The 21,275-nt window shown below is 38.1% G+C and overlaps 1 protein-coding gene across 2 annotated transcripts in view; it reads left to right on the top strand.

The window, feature by feature from the left end:
* The window catches only part of aspm (assembly factor for spindle microtubules), a 47,282-nt gene that overhangs the window by 12,544 nt on the left and 13,463 nt on the right, over positions 1-21,275 (top strand). The window contains exons 17-30 of one of the 2 annotated variants that reach the window (XM_048182884.1): positions 2,587-2,715; positions 2,807-3,001; positions 3,148-6,843; positions 6,967-7,116; positions 8,799-8,965; positions 9,053-9,212; positions 10,113-10,322; positions 10,512-10,661; positions 11,637-11,828; positions 12,110-12,302; positions 12,383-12,537; positions 12,673-12,849; positions 16,124-16,296; positions 16,381-16,781. In XM_048182884.1, coding sequence (XP_048038841.1) covers positions 2,587-2,715; positions 2,807-3,001; positions 3,148-6,843; positions 6,967-7,116; positions 8,799-8,965; positions 9,053-9,212; positions 10,113-10,322; positions 10,512-10,661; positions 11,637-11,828; positions 12,110-12,302; positions 12,383-12,537; positions 12,673-12,849; positions 16,124-16,296; positions 16,381-16,483 — 5,850 coding nt within the window. In that variant the 3' untranslated portion in view covers positions 16,484-16,781. Of the gene's footprint in view, positions 1-2,586; positions 2,716-2,806; positions 3,002-3,147; positions 6,844-6,966; positions 7,117-8,798; positions 8,966-9,052; positions 9,213-10,112; positions 10,323-10,511; positions 10,662-11,636; positions 11,829-12,109; positions 12,303-12,382; positions 12,538-12,672; positions 12,850-16,123; positions 16,297-16,380; positions 16,782-21,275 lie in introns of those variants that run through there. The other variant, XM_048182885.1, reaches the window with a different exon arrangement.

Genomic DNA, 21,275 nt, shown 5'->3' with positions numbered 1-21,275 from the left:
AAATGTACAAAAGGCATTTTTATGGAGATTTTCCATGTACAGATTTTTCCCTGAACTTCTTTTCTCAGTAAAGGGGTGCTTACACACTGCTGAAAAACATAAACCCTACTTAGCAGTCAGATGTCCATATGAACAAAGGCACAGATGTCTCAGGCCATATCTACTGCTAAATCTATTTTTCTAGATGTGTTTTTTAAAAGTTAAAGAACTTCATTTAACTTGAAATTCATTTTTGTGTAAACGTAATGGGTAGTATATCGCGTCCCTGAATATTATCAAGGTCATGTCCATATATCAGGGTTCCTACGCGGTTTGGAAAAGTATGGAATTTGATTTGAGTAATTTCCAGGTCTGGAAAAGTATGGAAAAAAGAAATCAGAGTATGGAAAAATATTTGTGTTTCCACACTATTGTCTCTATTCAGTTTTCTAATTTATTATACCTGCAAACTAGACACTTTACAGCGAAATTAGCTCTTTTGAATCAAAATACATAATTTATGTGAATCGTGTAGATCCGAAGAGGTTTTTTTCAGGGCGAGTGCGTGTCTCAGGATTCTCACAAGAATCGAAAATGGGCTACTTTCCCATAGACTGGAGTGAGTCGTGATCTTTCTTGGTGCTCTGTGGCATGATAGATCGCTGTAGCGCTAGTGAACCGACCATCTCTTCTGCTTTACTAGTTACAGCACAAAATAAACATGATTGAACATCCGAAGGTATGTTGAAAGATAAAGTACAACTTACTGAAATCTGTATCACATGCAATCGATCAATCATTGTTTCAACTGCAGAAAGGCATCAATAAAGCAGCATGTAAAACTATCACATTTAGCCTACCTCAGAAAAGCCGTTCAATGGCCAAAAACTCATTATTCAGCTACAAAAATGAACTTCAAGAGGAGCATTTTGCTAAATATATGCACTATAGGCTATTGCATATTCATTGTATTTGTACTTAACATGTGCTTCGATATTAAATGTAGTATAAATCTGTTTCATGACAGCCACCATTTAAGTGTTTAAGCCTAAAAAAAAAAAAAAGTAGAAAAATAATAATTGTCATTAAAAATTTATATAAACTTCCTTATGTGTAATTTAGCCTATATGAAAGTAGCTTGCAAATCAGTTTTAACCTAATATTATAATGATGTACCAGCTGTGGTTCCTTGTATAATTTACAGCATTAGTTGAGAGATTTTTTTTTTTCTTTGAGGAAATTTGCCATTTACCTGATAGGCCCCAAATGAATCAATATTGAATTGAAGGTAATCAAATCAAAATCAAATTTTCAAAATCAAATTTTTCAAAATCAAGCAAGCTTCTGAATCAAAATCGCATTCAATTGTGAAATTTGTGTCAATTCTCAGCCCTACTGTCAATAATTTATTATTATTTTTATTTATTTTTATTTTTTTTACTTGAAGCAAATGTTGGTTTTCCCATTTATTTTCTTGTCAGAGTGCACCAGAATGCTTCATTTACATGTTAAAATCACAAAAATCTTCTCCTGGGGGAGGATGCCCCCAGACCCCCCCAACACATCACCTTTTACACCTCTTTTTACTTTGCAGATGTTTATAAACTTATGAATTTCTAAAATATTACGGAAACTGATACTGCGCTTGTGTAGGCTACTCGTACTCGTAGGCTACTCTATAGAAATGCTTTGATACCAACAAATACTGACAACAGAACAGAATGGATAAATCAGAGAAGGATGTCTATGAAGTAAATGTGTCGAATTATTAGAATGTTAAACAAATTAAATATTTACGCCTATGTAGCGAGTTGTATGGTCAGAAAGGGAAACAAAGCCCACTACCCTTTTAAACAGGGAATATATTAGTACTTGTAGATTAATCCCCAACAGAAGTCACACAGGAACGTAGTTTTAAGAAGAGAAGGGCCTAGACGTGAATACTAAATACAAAACTTTATTTCAATAATCAAACACTGATTTAAAAATCACTAAAAGACTGTAAGACCCCTACTACAAACATGAAGCAGAGAAAACATAGAAAAGGAGACCGAGGCTTACCAATGGCAGAAAATCGTTTGGAAAGAGGTCTGGAAATTTGAGTCTGGAAAAGTATGGAATTTTGAAATGGAAAATGTGTCGGAACCCTGATATATTGTGTGATGAGTTGATATGTTGACTATCGCGATAGGCCTACATAAGAGTTCCTAAAGGTTTTTGTATTCTTTGCGCGAGCTAATGTTGCAAATGTTCTGCAGTGCAATGTTTATTAAGGCCTTACAACTGATTTTTCAATCTATTTTTTTCCATTCAGTGTGATTTAAATGGTGATGAGTTTACTGAAAATGTTTTGATGTATTCTAAAAAGTTGGCAGTCAATTAAAACTGTTGGATGTTAGATATTCTTTCTGACAAACAACAAAAGATAATGTGAATTATAGTATGTACACCGTTTTCCACATTTTTAAATCTGTGTACACAGTTTACTCTACTTGTACACTTTTTTTGAAAAGTAATGGTACTTTTACTTGAGTGTGTTTTTTCAGTACTCTTTCCACCCCCTGTGTATATTTAATGCAACTGATTTACTAATTTCTTTTTCCCCAGGTTGTCACATGTTACCTCTCCTTCCTTTGTGCCCGTCTTTTGGATCTCCGCAATGAAACGAGAGCAGCCCGAGTCATCCAGGGTGCGTGGCGGAGATACAAGCTACAGAAGGACATTGAGCTTACTCGAGTAAGAGTGTCATTTTTCTACCATGTCAAGCTGCCTGGAACTTTGATATGCTTAGATTTTGTCTTATGTTGAGTATGATCTGCATACACAGCAAAAGAACCTGGCTGCCACTAAAATCCAAGCCCTTGTGCGGACTTTCATCTTGAGGAGAAGAATGTTACGCCAGAATAAGGCAGCCATCAAGATCCAAACATTCTGGAGAGGATACAGTGCTCGAAAAAAATTGAGAGTGCTGAAAAAAGAGAGATATTTTGCTCTTCAAAACGCAGCTGCAACTGTAATTCAGGTATGTTCAGGATTATGTCTAGGAACTTTTGCTCCAGTACTGTTTCCACCTAGTGATAGATTACATTATATTATTAATATATTCTACAATTATTGTAATACATCTAGATGGCTAATTTTAATTAGCATTTTCTTGTCTTCACATAGAAAACATACAAAGCTTGGAGGGTTCAAAGTCTTCAAAAGAAAAACCATGCCGCCTGTGTGATCCAAGCAGCTTTCCGGAAGTGGCATACAAAAAGAGTTCTGGAAAAAAACACCGCAGCCTTGCGCATTCAAGCATGGTACAAAATGCAGCGTTGTAAAACCCAGTACCTGGATATGAAAAGGAAAGCAGTCTGTGTTCAAGCATGGTTTCGAGGTCACCTGCAAAGATGCAAGTTTCAGACTTTAAAGAAAAGACACAATGCTTCAATTGTCATTCAGAGTGCATTCAGGGCCTACCTTGTCAGACAACAGATATCTAAAATGAAGCAAAATGCAGTCTTGATTCAAAGGTGGTTTCGAGCTTGCATGCAAAGGAAAGCAGATCAGAAGAGGTTTTTTGAGATTAAATTGGCAGTTCTGGCTCTGCAAGCAGCTTTCCGTGGATGGAAGGTCCGTAGATCTGTGGCTCAACGGCAGCAAGCTGCACTTCTGATTCAAACTGCTTTCAGGCGGTTTATAGCTCAAAGGCACTTTTTGTGTTTGAAAAGAGCAGCCATTGTTCTGCAACAGAGATACAAAGCTAAAGTATTTGGAGAAAAGGTACGACAAGAGTATATGGCTCTTAAATCTGCTACAGTTACAATTCAAGCATTTTGGCGAGGACGAGCTGAGCGGAAGAAGATCAGTCAACTCCACAGATTTGCCAAAATCATTCAGTCAAACTATCGTAAATATGTGGCACAGACACGGTTTTTGGAAATGAAACGGGCCGTCATAGTCATTCAAAGACAGTACAGAGCCTTCAGAGATGGACAGACAGTGTACGTGGAATACACTGAAATGAAAAGAGCAGCCATTGTGCTACAGAGTGCTTGTCGGGGCAGGAGAGTAAGACAAGAACTGCTGAAAAAAAACGAAGCAGCAACTTTGATTCAGTCTCTGATAAGAGCGCATAGTTGCCGCCAACAGTTTTTAGCTCAAAAACGTGCTGCTATTGTCATTCAGCAACGTTATCGGGCTTTTGTATATGGACGGTTGCAAAGAAGCCATTACGTTCATTTGAGGCAGGTGACTATAACTCTACAGGCCATATACCGGGGGACCAAAGCGAGGCAAAATCTGAGACGAGAGCATCAAGCCGCCACTATTATTCAAGCTCAATTCCGAATGCATAAAGTACGCATCGCCTTTGTTGCTGCAAAGTGCGCAGCTGTCATCATACAGCAGCAATACAGAGCTTACAGAGTTGGCAAATGCATTCAAGCTACTTACTTGCAAATGAAAAATGCTGCTGTAGTTATTCAGTCAGCATTCAGGGGAATGAAAGTTCGCAACTACTTACGAAAATCGCACCAAGCTGCAACAGTTATTCAGGCACATTTCCGTGGACATTCCCAACTCAAAAAGTACCAGAGACAACAGTGGGCGGCATCAGTTCTACAGCTGCGATTCAAGGCAATGATGACTAAAAATGCTGTCATGAAGCAATATGGAGCCATAAAAACAGCTGCCATATGTATCCAGTCAGCTTTCCGTGGAATGATGGTAAGAAAGGAGATTGTAGAAAGGCACAAATCTGCTCAAATTATCCAGAAGACATATAGAGCATACAAGCAACGCCGCGATTATCTTGCCCTCAGAAATGCCACCATCTGTATTCAGCAACAGTACAGAGCAATTGTAAGTGCAAGGCAACAACGTAAAAGGTATTGCTCCTTGCAAGCAGCTGCCATCACTTTGCAGTCTGTGTACCGAGGGATGAGACTACGGAAAGAAATCGATAGAAAGCATAAAGCGGCCACTGTGATTCAGGCAATGTACAAAATGTACAGAACTAGAGTGCCATTCCAAGCTATGAAACTGGCTTCATTGGTCATACAGAGGCAGTACAGGTCACATTTACTGAGAAAGGAGGCAAGAGAGAACTTTTTAAAGCTGCAACGTAGCGTGACAACAATTCAGGCTATTTACAGAGGAAATCGTGCACGGCGTGATATCGCTAGAATGCATTTTGCTGCCACAGTCATTCAGAGGAAGTACCTTACCTACAAACAAAGGAAACACTTTTTGTCCATCCAAAGAGCTGTAGAATTCTGTCAACAACGCTATCGATCTATTTTGATAGCAAGACATGTTCGGAGAGATTATTTTGCTAAACGCCAAGCTGCTGTTGCAATCCAGGCAACTTTCAGGGGAATGCAGGTCCGGCGACGGATCCGGAGAGAGCACGAAGCTGCAACTATCATTCAGTCTCATGTGAGAAAGCACCTCTTCAAGTTGCGCTTCCAGCGACTTCGTTGGGCAGTCTGTACTGTTCAGCAACATTTCAGAGCTAACAAAATGATGAGGCAGGAGATGGCAGCACTACAGGAACAGAAGAATGCTGCTTTGATTCTGCAAGCAGCCTATCGTGGCATGAAGTCCAGACAGACTTTGAAGCAATTGCATCAGGCTGCCACCACAGTTCAGGCAGCTTTCAGAGCTTACAGTTCTCGTAAGAGGTATTTAGCAATGAAATGCGCTGCCATTGCCATTCAGCAAAGATATCGTGCCGTAAATGCAGCAAAACAACAGAGAAAGAATTTTCTTGAAATGCGTCAAGGTGCACTTGTTCTGCAAGCATGTTATAGAGGTCTTAAAGTTCGGAGGAAACTACTACTACAGCATCAAGCAGCAGTTTTGATTCAGTCTTATTTTAGAAGACACAAAGAAATGGTTAAGTACCGGGCCATGAGGTTGTCCGCTATCATTGTCCAGAGCCATTACAGGTCATACATCCAGGCTAGAGCAGATCGGGAGAACTATCTGCGTTTGAGATATTCCGCTGTAGTCATTCAAGCAGCTTTTCGAGGACACTCTCTCAGGAGACATTTAGCAGAAAAGCAAAAGGCATCTATCATCATACAGGCTAGTTTCCGCATGTACCAGCAAAGGTCAGCTTTTAAGAGACAACGCTGGGCAGCCATGGTTCTCCAGCAGAGGTATAGAGCTTTGAAACTTCGAGGCGAGCATGTGAAAAGATACCAGCTGGTGAGGAGTGCTGCTGTATGCCTGCAGAAGTCTTTCAGAGGGATGAAAGGGAGAGAACTAGCCAGACGGACTAAGGCTGCAAGAACCATTCAGTCCTACCTCAGGATGTCTGTCCAAAGACAGCATTTCATTAAAGCAAAGTCTGCAGCAATTGTGATTCAGTCTGCATACAGAGGCCATTGCGCCAGAGTTCAGCATGCTAGGATTCAAGCAAGTGCAACGCTTATCCAGAAGTGGTACAAATCACGTAAACTGGTCCAGAAAGATCAGAATGGTTTTGTTGCTCTTAAGCAAGCTACACTTACTTTGCAATCTGCCTTGCGTGGAATGCTGGCAAGGAGGCTTGCAAAAAGAATACGAGCTGCAATCAAGATTCAGTCTTTGATGCGCATGCACATGCACCGCAAGCACTACGTAACGCTTCGCTCAAGTGTCCTAAAATTGCAAGCTCATTACAGAATGTTTGTGGCCCAGAGACGATACTGCAGATTGCAGGCTGCAGCGGTTATACTCCAAAAGCGTTACAGAGCTCATAGGGCAACAATGGAACAGAGGTGCAGTTACCTGAAGACTCTCCAAAATGTAAAGATCCTCCAAGCCAGAGTACGTGGACACATTGAGTACAGAAGATTTCAGAGATTGAGGGCAAGTGCCATCACAATTCAGGTAATCACTATGAAGTTGTATTCTTCAGATGTATTTGTAGTTTTGTCATTTATTTCAACTTGATTCACTTTGGAAATCCAACAGAAGTGATCAGAAGGCTTTTACTTTCTTGCCCTCAAACAGGCTCATTATCGAGGGATGATTGAGAGACGCAGGTTTCAGCAACTCAAGGAATCTGTTTTGGTTATACAGAAACATTACAGAGGTTTCCGTCTTTGCCAGAGAGACCGTGCGCAGTTTCTTCAGCTGCGAAGGTCTACTGTTGTGATACAAGTAAGCATGTAACAACCTTATACTTGGGGCCCGAGCACTGATGGTGTGAGGACCCTATTGTAATTGCTCAGTCAATTATTCTTCTTCTCTGAAATGAAATGCATTTTTGAGGGCCTAAACATGCTCAAACTTGTGACGACTGACTGATATTAGGTGTGGCAAAATGGCTCAATAGTGCCACCTACAATATTTCGATTAAGCGCCCTTTGCGCTACAATTCTAGCCTGGTAATACCAGACTCTGCTACTTCACTTTGCTTCGTAGACAGAGTCTGGAATGGCATAATAGAGAAGTGTTTTCTCTCTCGCTAAGGGGCGCTTGTCTGAAGTTTAAAATCATTGGTTACCCGTAAGCCAGTCAGATACGTTTAGTTATGACGTATGTTATGCGCCTGTACAGCCGCATCGAAGCACAGACATCATGCATCGAACTCAAATCTATGATTGAACTTCCACTGTAAACCTGTTGTAAACACATGATGATGCGAGCGAAATACCGGAGTGAACATGGCTGTAAACGACTTTTGCAGATTATGCGAAGTTAATGCATCCCGAAGTTTGCATCCTGTGTCTCGTTTCCCATTTCCGCGGTCGTTTCGGTTTTCGATTTCTCTAACCTACAATGTAAAACTCGGCGCTTAGCATCTACGTCACGGCTCTCAGCCCGCCCTCTGTTCGTTGATTGGCCCGGCTGTTTCCAGACCGGTGGCAAACAGAAAGCTCTGACGCTGTATCAGACTGAGTACAGAAGCGAAATGAAATTGAGCGGAAGTAGGAAGTCTGACGTAGTCAGGCTACTACAATTCACTTACAACTATGAAATTCAGTAGACACATGTAATAGCCCAATACCTACAAAAAAGCCCCTGGGTGCAAAATCTGAAAACCCAAAAGGAAGTGAGAGATTTTGATTATTTTTTTTTTCTCTGCAGAATTTCCAGACATTGTACTTTAATGAACTCCTCCTAGAGCTTTAATCAGATAAACATCATATTTGGTCAGTCTAATCTGAAGGCCTTTGCAGTGTTAAATTGCAAAGATCTAGAGTTTTTGCTAAAGGGTGTGTCCGTGGCCGCCTGACAAAATTCAATGTTTCGCCATGAAACAGGAAGTTGTTGTAACTCAGGCATACAATGTCTGATCTGCCCCAAACTACACGTTTGATAAGAGTCCTGGCCTGAAGGCATCTACATACCAATATTTAGTTACAGTCATAGTGCCACCTGCGGGCAATAGGAAATGGCATGCTTTACACTGTAATTCACTCGCAGAAACATATTTCAGTATGCCATGAAGTACCAAACATGCAAGAAACACGCTCCAAACTTAACATTTGATAATAGTCCTGGCCTAAAGACATCTACATGGCAATATTCAGTAATAGTCAAAGCACCACCTGTTGGCAACAGGAAGTGTGGCACGTCAAAATGACCCACTATTCACTGTTTTCCTAAGGCCCTGGGTGCGAGGGACCTTTCATCGCTGCTTGCAGTTTAATTTTTGTTAGTTTTTCTCTGAAATTTTTCCCTGAACCCATTACCCTGGACTTGCAGAAACCCTGCTTCTGTTCAAGTTTTTTTTTAATCTCCTCGTACAGTTTTGTTTCTATTTGAGATATTATTGGATTTATATATTTGTTTGTATATTAGATTTTCATGTTTGGTTTGTCTCTGGTTAACTGCAGACAGCATTTCGGGCTTATCGAACAAAGCGACATGCCTTGCAAACACAGGCTGCCCTGAAAATTCAGTCCTGGTTCCGAGGAAGCCTAGCTAGACGAAACTACACCTTAAAACAAGCTGCTTTTGCAACAATTAGACGATGTATTCAAGCAAGACGCCAACGTGCAAGGTAACAAATAAAGGATGTTTTATTCTTCGCCTATATGATTTTGTGTCACAAGGAGTCACAACATGACAATTTGTCATCCCTTCCAAGATTTCTAGCAGTCCAGCACAGTGTCCAAGTCATTCAAAAAAGATGGAGGGAAACTCTGATTGCCAGAAAACAGCGTACTCACTTCCTGAGGTTTAGAAAATCTGTTGTATACATCCAGGCATTATGGAGAGGTCTGAGAGTGAGAGATTCCCTTCAAAAGGTAACTGTTCTCTTTGTGGACTATGAATAAACATTTATTTTATAGGAATGTGTAATATGTTTGTCTTTTAAGGGTGCAATTTATCTGCGCTTGGTCACAATGGCAGTCATGTTTTTATACTGACACCTAGTTGTGTGGATGCAGCATTACACAAAAGTAAAGTTTTTCAGATATAATTGCTGTTGTAGAAATGTGCTGTCAACCAAGATTTTTATTCCATGAGTGAAAGTATTCAATAACAGGAGATTACTAAGATAAAGTTAGTATTTGACTTGGTCATGTGATCTTGAAAATGGTGTCCATCATAAGGTGACCCACTCCATTCAGCATAAATCTACATTTATTAGACTACTGATGTAACTGGAGTCTTGTGTACATGATTTTAAACATTTATTAGAAGTACAATTATTGTCTTTGTGTAAAGCTTTTTATTAAGAAAAAAGATTCAAGTGTGCATCTTTAAATTTGATTTAAGAGAACTTGTGCTTTGAAATGTCATGCTGTTTTGCTCCCAGTTTGTTTAAATTCCAGTAAGCAAAATAGACTTGTTATCGATGAGAACGCTCAGTAAATACACACTAACTAAAGTTTATCATTTGTATATAAAAAACAAAGTTTCAGGGAAACTGTTTTCAAAGTCCATGGATTGTTGACATTATACTGTGTAATTTTGCTTGTGTTGCCAAGCACTTCTTTTGGTCTGTTAGGCCTTGACTGATTTATTAATTAAATTGCCCTCTTACTCTAGACTTGAGCTACATGCAGAAGTTTTACTTTGACTTCCAAAGAACCACTGAAGCTATAAAAACAATCCTATTATTCACAATAATATCTCAAAATAAAATTGTTTACCAACTCTTTGAAATCATCACTAACTCTTCAGTCTATTCTTTTTCACAGCAAATAACAGCTGCTGTGAAGATACAATCAGCTTTCAGAGGCTTTACCCAAAGACGACAGTATCGCCAACAGAGAGCTGCCGCCATAATACTACAGCGGCGTTTCCGAGTCTTGCAGCTTGCCAGAGTCGAGGAAGAAAATCTAAGACGACGACACAATGCCGCTGTTTATCTTCAGGCATTGTGGCGTGGTTGGCTTGCAAGACAACAGGCAAGAAATGTTATTACTAAGGATGTTCACAAGTAATTGACTATTGAAGTACTTGTTCTGCAACCAGATAGTGGGAGTAGATTACTCAATGCCCATCCACGATTCAAAGTTTCTTGAGTAAATTAAGGGGAATGAATATGTTAAAAGTTACTAAATGTTTTATAAAGTATTAACTTATTTCTTTTATAGGTAAAAGAAATGATTTGTGCTGCAAGACGTCATCGTTTCACAGCTGCCGTTTACCATCATCTCTGCGCAGTAAGGATTCAGAGAGCTGTGCGAGCGCACTGGGCTCTTAAATCAGCCAAGAAGAAAATCTCTTCAGTCCTGTACATCCAGGTACATTTAATCCTCTACATGTTAAAGGTGCAATGTGTAAAATTTGGGAGTATCTATTGACAGAAATGCAATATAATAAACATAACTGTTTTCAGTGGTGTATAGACTTTTATAATGAACCATTATGTTTTTATTACCTTAGAATGAGTAATTTTAGTCTCAAACACTGCAGGTCCCCCTCCATGTCAAGTTGTCATTTTTAGTAGTAGTAGTAGTAGTAGTAGTAAGTCGGTAGTCAGTAGTCGTCTGGTTTATTAGAAGCAGAGACCATTCTTTCTTAGAAGTAAGAAGAAACCTTATTGCTTCACTGACTAATGGACTCTCTGCTGTCTCAGACGATGACATCTTTGTCTTGTGTCGGCCAGACGGCCACCGTAGCTTCTCCAAAAGGGAGGGGTAAGCTCCACTGGTTACAGTTCACAACCTCACTGCTAGATGCTGCAAAATTTACACATTGCACCTTTAAAACAAAATAATTTCTTGGGTATATTGACTGCAACAAGCATGTATTTCCATCAATGTGACAAATTATTTAATGCCAAATGCTGTAAAATTACATTTTACCCAGTGCTCGAAGTGTGTGTGTTGGGGGGACTGCATACTTGTGTGTACTGGCCCGCTTCAAGCTGTGCATTTACCCCTCAACACAGCTTATATAATACTCTGGAGAACATTTCTCACAAAAATATATGCATCCTCCACATGTGCACTGGTTTTAATATCACTACTTAGATTTGGCATGACAAACAAAAACATCTTATTGATTTATACAAAGTCTTCTCATCTTTAACCATTTAATTGATGTTTTATATGCATCATGAACTTGGGTAAAGCGCATAAATAAATAATTGTGTTTGTTAGCCAGAGGTTATATCATGCAGTAGAAGGTTAGCCACTAGCTTATTTCACATTTAGCCTATTATAAATGCTCTTAATTTAACTATACATTTTCTCTTCCTCTCCCCAAATTTCTAGCAATGTTTTAGGGCAAAGCTGCAGAGAAAGAAATATCTTAAAGACAGAGAAGCCATCATCAAGACCCAGAGGGCAGTGAGAACATGGTTACATCGTCGCAACCAAGCTGCCGGTACTATCCAGTGTGCAGTCAGGAAGCTCCTTCTTAGACGTCGCAAGGAGAAGCTACAATGTGGAATAATAAAGGCGCAGGTATGGTGTCTTAAATTAAATGGTGTACAAATAAAAGACTTGATACATAATGCATATACATTTTATATTGTATTACATAAATATGTATTTTCTGTCAATGATGTGTTTTGTCATTTTGTATTTTACTCACCGTTTACTGTTTTTTCCAAATTAGTAAAACTTACTTTCTTCTTTAGACCACCAAAGGCAGTATGTTGATGTTGGTCTTTTACATACAATGAAAGTGTTTTCAATTTTGCATGAACAACTCTATTAAATGAAACTTTTGCAATGCGATTAAGGCACTCTGGAGGGGTCATTGTTCAAGAAAAAATCATGACACAAGCAGTGTCATTTCCATGAGGCGACGTCTCAGGGAAGTAAATCGAAAGGTGAAGGAAGAGGACAAGCTGTGTAACAAGACCACAACAGCGTTGAGCTACCTGCTTGGACTTCAGAATTATGCTTACATTCTTGCAGCCTTGAAACATTTAGGTAAGACGCTGTTTTCAAAGTTAGGAGGTTGGTTGTTTCATAAAATGTTAACTAACGTTATCTTTTTTTTATGGTTAAAGAAACTGCCACCAGACTTTCACCAGAGTGCTGTGAACGTCTTGTTGAAAGTGGAGCAACGCACACCATCTTCACTTTGATAAGGAGCTGCAACAGAAGTGTGCCTTCAATGGAGATCATCACATTATCCATCCAAGTCCTTCTCAACCTATCAAAAGTATGTTGCCTCATAATTAGAGCTGTTAATTAATAAATTACATATTGTATCAAATAACCTGATATGTGATTAATTAAATTGCATGGTGCAGTATTTGCTCTGTGAATTTTAATTTATTTTCTTCATATTTTTCAGCACAACAGAACCATTGATGCAGTTTATGATGTGGACAACTCTGTAGAAACCCTCCTGGATCTTCTGCAGATCTACCGGGAGAAAGCTGGAGATAAGGTTGCAGAAAAAGGTGGCAGCATCTTCACCAAAGCTTGTTTTCTCTTGGTTCTCTTTGTCCAGGATGAAAGGAGCGCAATGGTGGGTGTTTTTAATAATAATAGAAATAATAATAAACTTTTTTTTTTCTTTTCTTTTTTTTGATAGTGCCTTTTAAAAGTTGCATCTCAATGCACTTTACAAATATCAAATAAAAATACATTGAAATGGGGAAAGATTAAATGAAAACACACATCGAAACTTTATAAATCACATATAAGCTAGCCTGAAAAAAAGTTTTAAGAGAAGATTTAAAAACGCAAAGATTCAGCATGTCTGATCTCAGAGAGAAAAGGTCTGGTCACTCATAGAGCGTAATCGAGTTGGAGGAACGAATAAAAAGCCAGAATTGGAGGAGCGGATATTACGCTTTGGGTAAAGAGAGTTAAAAGTTCTGACAAATATTGTGGTGTCAAACCATGCAAAGCCTTGTTAAGTAAGCATGATACTTTTAAAATCTAAACAAAACCTAACAGGGAGCCAGTGCAAGGATTCCAAGATAGGAGTGATGTGCTCACTTGTCCTGGTCCTTGTCAGGATTCTGGGAGCTGTGTTTTGCACATACTGCAATTTATTTAGAGACCCTAGCAAGTAGAGCATTACAGTAATCAATGCGGGAAAATGTAAGTGTATTGGTCAGTTTTCATCCATAGAAAAAGATAACTTGGTGCGCAGTCTTGCAGTGTTTGCAGGTGACAAAACAATGTTTCTAGTAAAAGAGAATAGTCTACAGTGACAAAAGCTGTACTGAAATCGAGAAGAATCAGAATTGAAAGACAGCCCAGTCCACAGCAATTAACAAGTCATTAGTAACCTTAACTAATGCTGTTTCAGTGCTATGTAGTTTGAAGAAGCCAGATTTAAGGGACTCAAAAAGATTGCTTGGCACAATGTTGGCATCCGATGATGAGTAATGTATAGCAGTATTCTGACATTTCGGCAAAGCTCATAGGTGCCATTTGCTAAATAATAGTTATTTTTAGGTTCAGCAATTTGCAAGTGATGTACCTAAAAGGTGCCGTAGAACGTCTTTTCAAAAGATGTAATATAAGTCTGTGAAGTTTCAGCTCAAAATACCCCATAGATTTTTTTTAATTAATTTTTTTCAGGGTTCCCGCGGGGTCTTAAAAAGTCTAAAATTCTGAACTTTAAATTTAAGGCCTTAAAAAGTCTTAAAAACGGCCAGATTTTCATCCGAAGTCTTAAATTTCATTTAGTCAGGTCTAAATTTTTTTTAACCCATTTCCAGAAACGCTACCTGCTGAAAGTTATTACAAAGTAGCAAAAAAGTAGCGAGTCGTAGTTCTTTCTGGGGTATATTGGTGTTGGTATACGCGTTGATAAAACTACAAATCCCGTGATAAATGCAGTAACTTACCTGCCCGCGAGATACGTCTGCATCTCCTCAGAGTTTGTTAAAGTTCGGCTACGTGTGGAAAATGGGAAAGTGTACTTTCAACGAGACATGGCTAGATCACAGCGATTTCTGCTGTTGGTTACAAGCGGTGTGTAGTGTAGGCCTATAGGCGACCGTTATTTTATGGTTTCCATGGTGACGCGTCATTGCTTGTCACGTGACACACCGCAGCAGCAACAGCGCTGAATGAATGATGATCTGCTTTTATGTCATTTTTCCTTTTTTATTCAGAATATTCACAAATGTGTTAGCTATGGCATGAAATATCTGATATTCCGATTGTCAAATACATGCAAGTGGAAGTGTATTGTTGTTTAAACACCTTTATAACGATGGCGTTAGTTGAGCTGTATGCGCGATATAATTTTATGACACAAAATTTTGAAATGTAATCAAACACATTTTAATTCAGATTCTGTATGTATATATATATATATATATATATATATATATATATATATATATATATATATATATATATATATATATATATATATATATATATATATATATATATATATATATATAAACGGAAAACAAAAACAAAGATAAAAACAGCTGGCTGACCCCTAGAGGGGTGGGGAAAAGGGGTTGGGCGGCTGCAATGACTGAATTCATTGAAATGAAATGATTTTTTTCAGAATTTCTTTGATTTTAATATTTTTTGGTAATGCGTCGTGTAGGTCTTAAATTTCAATCTTTATGGTCTTAAAATGTCTTAAAAAGGTCTTAAATTTGACTTACTGAAACCTGCATGAACCCTGTTTTTTTAACTGCCTATTTTGGGGCATCATTAACTATGCACCGATTCATGCTGCAGCCCCTTTAAATCGCGCGCTCCATTTAGAAAGACAATTTACAAATATCACTAAAAATATCATGAATCATGTCAGTTATTATTGCTCCATCTGCCATTTTTCGCTGTTGTCCTTGCTTGCTTACCTAGTCTGATGATTCAGCTGTGCAGCTCCAGATGTTAATACTGGCTTGTTTGATGCCTTGAACATGGGTTGGCATATGCAAATATTGGGGTCGTACATATTAATGATCCCGACTGTTGCGTAACAGTCGGTGTTATGTTGAGATTCGCCTGTTTTCCGGAGGTCTTTTAAACAAATGAGATTTATATAAGAAGGAGGAAACAATGGAGTTTGAAACTCAGTGTATGTCTTTTCCATGTACTGAACTCTTGTTATTCAACTATGCAGAGGTAAATTCAATTATTGATTCTAGGGCACCTTTAAAGCTATGCAGAGGGAATCCACTGTAGCAGAAATCTTGTGGTAATCTTAACGGTAGGTGTCAACTGGCACGGGCCGGGTGGAGCAAAGCAAGTGTTTTCAATTCATTCCTATGGATGTTGAACTTCACGCTTGCGAGGTGCATTTTGGGATTGTGAAGCTCGATTTCCATAGGAATGAATTGAAAAGCTTGCTCCGCCCACCACGCGCCAGTGTACTCCTACCGTAAGTCCTGGGCCGGGCAACAGAAGGGTTGATTCCAGCAGATATTATTCAGAGATAAAAACAGCAGTCCTAAAATTAAAATGTAATTCTGCATTGCAATAGGATGAGTAACAAGAGGGAACTTCAAAAGCTTCAAAACCCCACTGACCACCCAGAATAATCCGATAAACATTTAAAAACAATAAAAATGGGAGAGACTAGCAGCAGCCAAATGTGTCGGCGTTCCCTTTTAACCTGAAGTCCAAAAAAAAAAAGGAAATTGGTTCAATAAAAGTTAGCTCAGCTCGGTCCTCAGTTTTTATATATAAAAAAAAAGCTGAAAAAGTGCTGCTTAACTTGTTGAACTTATAATTTTCATGAAATTAGCTGAAGGAATGTTCTGTCATGAAAGCTTGCTCAAACATTTCATTGTTTGAATTCTCTTTTCAAACAGGAGGTCCGAAAGCTACCGAAGGTTTCGGATCGCATTCGTAGCATCTACCGACTTGGGCTTCGAAAGTACAAAATGGATGCTGAGAGAAACAAAGTCAAGCAGAAAATGAACACATCTCTCAATGGAAGTTTCCTTCTCCAAGCCACCCCTCGGAAGTCAAAACCTGTGGCCAGGTATGCAGTTATCTGTAAAACCTTTTGCTCTTGTTTGTGTTGTAAGGAAGATACTGATCCTGCCAATCTTTTGATTTCCCTCAGGTTTGCTCCAGACTGGGTTCTACGCCGTGACAAAATGAAGGACATTGTTGATCCTCTTTGTGCTATTCAGATGCTGGTTAACGCTCTGGCTCTTGTGCCTTGAAAATATTGCAGCAAGAAAAAAAGTTATAAATTTGTGTGCTGCCAAAGTGTTTAATTGTTGCTCAAAATTGTGCACCCTGTTGGCTTTGTAAATATTGTGTATTTTTTTTATTGTGTATATATTTTTATTGCTTTGTTTTACCTTTTAAATGTTGTGAATGACTGGTTTATTGGCACATATTAGGGTCTGTGCTGTAAAATGGCACATTAGCGTTGAGATACTGTAAATAAAGTGCAGTTTCGAATTGATTTCTTTTAATGTGCTGTAATTGAACATTAAAAATAACCACAGCCTTTCATGTATGTCCTCGTGCCATTTTTGACTGAAATAACAGCCTATAAGATTTATTTATTTCATGCTAAGTATACTACAAATACATTTACATTTTTATGTTCTTAATAAAAATACCCTGCAATTCAGGATCAGGATGTCTTTGATCAACTCCAGGTCAGTGACAAACAAGACGGTTATCCTCAGTGACTTTTTTACTTCACGCAATCTAGACTTCTTGTTTATCACGGAAACTTGGCTTACTCCAGGGGACTTGAGCCCGTTTTCCGAATTGGTACCTTCTGATTGCACTTTTTTAAACTCTCCACGCTCAGGACGTTGTGGGGGAGGATTGGCTTCTATTTTTAAACAGAACTTTTGTTGTCGGATGTTAACGACTGATGTCTATTCTAGTTTTGAACTTCAGATATTTGTTTTGGAATTGGATAATTCAATGGCGATTTCAGTCATCTATTGTCCACCTAAACCTCACAAAGACTTTATTAATGAGTTTTCAGACTTTTTAGGGAGCATTATCCCCAATTTTGATAGACTTTTAATTCTGGGGGATTTCAATATACATGTGTGTTGCCCAGCTAATATATTGGCTAAAGAATTTCTGAGCCTTATTGACTCTTTTGATTTGATACAGCTTGTGAATTTTCCCACTCATGTCCATGGTCACACTCTTGATCTAGTGCTTTCACATGGCCTATCAGTATGTGATGTTGCAATAGATCCCTTACGAAAAACTAGTATACTTCAAGTTCATTTGATCAAGTATACTAAAGTAATGTTCAAGTATATTTTTTAAGTATACTTTATGTAGTAAGTATAATATCAATGTACTAGTAGTAAACTTGTAAGTGTACTATTTTAATACCGCTTGGGACTAAATTGGCCCAATTGAAGTATACGTTTAAGTGTACTATAAGTGTAACAGTAGTAAACTTTAACTAGTTCACATTTGTACTGCATCTGTACTAAAAGTGAACTTATACTAGTATACTAGTAGTTTACTATTTTAATACTAGTAGCTACATTTTTAGTATACAAAAGTACACTTTGAAATATACTCTCAGTAAACTGCTAGTTTAGTGCAAGTATACTTTTAAGTTTTCTGTAAGTGAACATGACATCACAATTATAGTTTACTTTTTATATATTATTTTTGCACTTTAAGCATACTTCTATGTTCCTACACAGCAAAAACTGCAGTGTTAAATTAACTCTCCAGGGAGTACACGTGAGACCATACTCAAGAGTGTTAAAGTTAATGAGATAATTAAGTGATTAATTGAGTGATGATTGAGCATTATTGAAGATACTGATATTAACAAGCAGAATCACCAACGGAGAAAATCACATTTTTTAAGCCACCATCGTGGAGATGAGGGTTTGCTTTAGTGGAGCTCTTGACCCTTGACTTTTTAAAATAAAATTTTGTTTGGGCTGTTTTAACTGAGTTATAACATCCAGACAAACAAATGGAAAAAATGATTAGGTGGTGTTGGTTATGTTTTCACATAATCATTATTTGATTATCACAATCACAAATCTCTGAGTTAGATTTACATTATTGATTACAGCAGAACTGTGATTCTACAGCAGAAGATCAGCTTTATCAATATAACCTGAAGGATTTCACAAACAGTTGTTCTGAGCAAAAAAAAAAAAGTCTTTCTTTTAGGCACACACAGACATCAAGAATCAGCCTGTGAATCTCAACAATGGTGAGAATAATAAACCATGTTGCAGTGCATTCTGGGAGCCACCAATCAAAATTCATCCATGGCTCCCATCATGCATTGCTGCATGAATAAATTATGAGCTGAATTGTCTTAGTAATTTTCTTTATTCTCATATTTTATTTTGTTCCGTTTATGTGACTTTTTAGTAGCTTGTTTTCTAATGGTCAGAGTTGATCTGTTGATCAGAATATGTTGCTTGTCACCGTCCTTGAGATTCACAGGCTGATTCTTGATGTCTGTGTGTGCCTAAGAGAAATATATATATATATATATATTTTGCTCAGAACAACTGTTTGTGAAATCCTTCAGATTATGTTGATAAAGCAGATCTTGTGCTGCTGTACTCAATAACGTAAATCTAACTCAGAGATTGGGCTCTAAATGAGTTCAGATATTCAGACCAAATAATGATTATGTAAAAACATAACCAACATCACCTGACCATTTTTTCCACTTGTTTGTCTGGATGTTATAACTCAGATAAAACAGCCCAAACAAAATTTTACTTTAAAAAGTCAAGGGACAAGAGCCCAACTAAAGCAAACCCTCATCTCCATGATGGTGGCTTAAAAATTGTGATTTTCTCCTTTGGTGATTCTAAAAATTTAGCTACTACTAGTATTAAAATAGTAAACTACTAGTATACTAGTATAAGTTCACTTTTAGTACAGATGCAGTACAAATGAGAAACGTAGCTGTGAACTAGTTAAAGTTTACTACTGTTACACTTATAGTACACTTAAACGTATACTTCAATTGGGCCAATTTAGTCCCAAGCGGTATTAAAATAGTACACTTACAAGTTTACTACTAGTACATTGATATTATACTTGAACATTACTTTAGTATACTTGATCAAATGAACTTGATGTATACTAGTTTTTCGTAAGGGATGACCATGTTATTTCTGATCACAAGCCCATTACATTTAGAGTCCCCATCAGTTTTAATATTACAACACCTACTAAGGCTGTACGATGGTCTCGTATGATCACGCCAACAACCTGTTCTGAGTTTTCAGCTGCCTTTAAGGAGGTGTCTCAAACCTCTGATTTACTTTGTGATAATTTGAGTGGTGTGGATTGTTTTAATCAGTTCAATATTATCTCTGCAATAAATTCCGTGGCTCCTATAAAAGCCAAACAACATAAACCAAAATCTGAGCCCTGGCTAAATGATGACACCTGTGCTCTCCGACAGGTCTGTAGAAGGGCCGAAAGAAGATGGAAAAAAGATAAGCTGCAGATCTCATATGAAATACTAAGAGACACTCTGATACATTATAAGAAAGTGGTTAAAACATCAAAGTTCACGTATTTCTCAGATCTGGTTGAAAAGAATCATGACAATCCATGAGCACTCTTTTCCACTATTAATGCTGCTGTTAACCCCTCAGTTGGTCTCTTCCCTACAGAGACTCTAGACATATGTGACAAATTTCAAAAAATTTTTGTAGACAAGATAAGAGATATCAGGCTAAATATCCCCTTTTCTTGTCATGATCCTTCTGTTCCCCCATCCTGTACCAGCATCCTGAATCAGTTTGAGCCTGTAACTCTGCCAGCTTTACAAGATATTGTAAGCCAGCTTAAACTTTCTGGATCCCCTCATGATGTTCTTCCCCCAAGATTTTTTAAACAAGTCTTTGAGGTGATTGGGCCTACTGTTTTAAAGATTGTGAACCGCTGTCTCGAAACAGCTATGGTTCCAGATGACATGAAGCATGCCATTGTCCATCCACTTCTCAAAAAGCCTAGCTTAGACCCGACAGTGCTGACTAATTTTAGGCCAGTATCAATTCTTTCTTTTATATCTAAAATTCTAGAAAAAATTGTTCTGCACCAACTGGAGAGCTTTCTGTTTAATAATGATATTTTTGAAGTGTTTCAATCAGGTTTTAAGAAAAAACATTCTACAGAAACGGCTCTGGTTAAAGTTCTTAACAACATTTTATTGACTCTTGACTCTGGCAAATCTGCTGTGTTAGTGCTGTTAGACCTGAGTGCGGCATTCGATACTATTGACCACTCTGTTCTGCTCTCTCGTTTGGAGCACTGGGTGGGCATTCAGGGTAATGCCCTTAAATGGTTTCAATCCTATTTTAATAACAAAAGGTTCTCCGTTGGTATTGGTGAATTTACTTCGGATACAGCTCCTCTTGTGTGTGGTGTCCCCCAAGGTTCCATTCTCGCACCGATTTTATTTTCCTTGTATATGCTTCCCCTGGGGTCAATTTTTAAGAAACACAGTGTCTCCTTCCACTGTTATGCTGATGATACCCAAATTTATCTGCCCCTGGGATCTGATCATCAGGGTTGGGATACTGTGTTTGCTTGTTTAGCAGATGTTAAGGCCTGGATGTCCTTAAATTTCCTTCACCTCAATGAAAGCAAAACAGAGATTATAGTCTTTGAATCCTCAGAATCTGCTTCCTCCCCTTGTCTAAATTTGGGTAAATTGTCTTCATGTGTGAAACCACTAGTGAAGAATTTGGGTGTGTATTTTGATAACAGTCTAAAATTTGACAAACAGATTAATACGGTAGTCAAAAACAGTTTTTTCCATCTTAGAGTCTTAGCCAAAGTAAAACCATTTCTATCTTTTAAGGACTTTGAAAGGGTCATCCATGCTTTTATTTCAACAAGGCTTGATTATTGTAATCCCCTTTATACAGAGGTGGGTAATCCAGGGGTCAAAGAGTAAAAGTCCTGCCATATTTTTATTCCACCCACTGAAGCATTAATGAGATAAATAAGTGATTAATTGAGTGA

This window comes from Megalobrama amblycephala, linkage group LG2, assembly GCF_018812025.1.
Source record: "Megalobrama amblycephala isolate DHTTF-2021 linkage group LG2, ASM1881202v1, whole genome shotgun sequence".
Classification (NCBI taxonomy): domain Eukaryota; kingdom Metazoa; phylum Chordata; class Actinopteri; order Cypriniformes; family Xenocyprididae; genus Megalobrama; species Megalobrama amblycephala.
This window is presented reverse-complemented; position numbering and strand designations above follow the sequence as displayed.